The 1749-nt window shown below is 52.1% G+C and overlaps 1 protein-coding gene across 1 annotated transcript in view; it reads left to right on the top strand.

The window, feature by feature from the left end:
• The first annotated feature begins 81 nt into the window (after window positions 1-81).
• ADAR (adenosine deaminase, RNA-specific) overlaps window positions 82-1749 on the top strand; it is a 21933-nt gene continuing 20265 nt past the window's right edge. Inside the window, exon 1 of the mRNA XM_006775655.2 lies at window positions 82-262. Within this exon, the coding sequence (XP_006775718.1) occupies window positions 248-262 (15 nt within the window). The 5' untranslated portion in view covers window positions 82-247. The remainder of the gene's footprint in view (window positions 263-1749) is intronic.

The following is a 1749-nucleotide window of genomic DNA, read 5'->3' as shown; positions in this document are numbered from 1 at the left end:
AGGCGAGCCCCGCCCCCGAGCTGCCCAAAGTTTCCAAAGGGGCTGTCCTTCCGGGGAAACGAAAGTGAAATTGAACCGGAGCCATTCCGCAACCCGCTCATCCTCCCCGCCCAGGAGCTTCCTGTCCGGCTACTCAGACGCCCCGAAGCCCCCCGCGCCTGTGGAGCCTCGAGCAGAAGTCAGGCCCCTGGAAACCCACGCCACCCGGGGGAGGGTCGCGCTGCCCGGACATGCCTCGGGGGGCGCCATGGACCTGAGGCAGGTAAGGGCGGCCCGAGCTCCCGGCGTGGGCCCACCGCCCGCGGTTCAGTCGGTGACTAGAGCGCTCCGTGAGCGGGTGTGCGCCCTGAGCGAGTGTGCGCGCTCGCGTGCTGTGTGTGCTCTTGCCCCGCAGAACGGCTGTTGTAGTCCTGTCTGTCGGGGTGACTAGCTCTGCCCCGCGGGGCAGTGGGAGGAAGAGGCTTGTGGGGGGAATGCCGGAGCCCAGGGCCAGGCAAAGCCGCCTCCCCTTCGGCTTGGACCTCGGGTGCTCGCCCACACCCCTCTTGGAGCCCCCTGGACAACAGGCTTCATTTTAGCATCCTCTCTGCATCCTCTGCACCTCCTGAAGGCGTTTGGGAAATGAAAACCACCCTTCTTACCCTTAGGAGGAAGTTGATAGCAGCTTTATTCATTGTCGCTAAAAACTGGAAAAACAAATGTCCTTACACGGGTGATGACACGCACAGTGGCGTGCATCCATGTAATGGGCCGCTGTGTGGCCAGATAAAAGGAAGGAAGGACTGACACGTGCAACAGTGTAGGTGGATCTCAAACGCGTTGTGCTAAGCAAAAGCCTGCATATATACTGTATGCGTCCCTTTAGCTTTATTCTGGGGGGTGGGGGGAAGCCCCCACAAAGATAAAAGGACAGCCCTAGCGGTTTGACTCCGTGGATAGAGCACTGGCCCTTGAGGGGAATCGAACCCGGGACCCTTCGGTCCGAGGGCTTAATGTCTTTATTGATTTTAGAGAGAGAAACATTGATCCAGCTGCCTTCTGTGGGTCCCCAACCGGGGATCGATCCCGCAACCCCGGCATGTGCCCTGATGAGGAATCGAACCCGTTGACCTCTTGGTTCATGTGTCGGTGCTCAACCACTGAGCAACACCAGGCAGGCTTTAATCCTGTATTATTTGTTTGTATTACAACTGTAAACCTACTTTCGCCCACCTTGTGTATATACATACAAGTATATGTATTTATATATATCTTAAAAATGGAGGTAAATTTACACAGTAAGACTTACCCTTTTTAGGTATCATTCTGAGTTTTGACTACATAAGGCCAAAGCACATATGGCCTTATAACTATAACTATGATCATATATCTATACACACAAACATATGTATATACATATATATCTTCCTTTTTTATTATATTTTCTTTAAAAGAATTAGGCACTTAAGGAAAAGCAGCTTTTCACACATATCAATATATTTCTCTATGGAGTCCACGTAGTAAAAGTGGGGGCTGGTCTCTTGATGCTAAATATATGAGACGAGATTAAAGTGCAGGTTTGCAGGGCAGTGAATATGAAATGGCTTGTTACATCTTTTTCATGATACATAGACCAGAGTGGGTGAGTGGCGATGAGGGATTTAAGAATGGCCGACCTGAGGTGGTTCCCCACTTTCTTGCCCTCGCTCCCATTCAGTGGCTCTGCAAATGGCTCTTCTCAAGGGGTGGATTGGCTTGGCTTGTCTTTCA

The sequence above is a fragment of the Myotis davidii genome, unplaced genomic scaffold, assembly GCF_000327345.1.
Source record: "Myotis davidii unplaced genomic scaffold, ASM32734v1 scaffold208, whole genome shotgun sequence".
Classification (NCBI taxonomy): Eukaryota; Metazoa; Chordata; class Mammalia; order Chiroptera; family Vespertilionidae; genus Myotis; species Myotis davidii.
The sequence above is the reverse complement of the archived record's forward strand: the minus strand, read 5'-3'. Positions and strand labels throughout refer to the sequence as shown.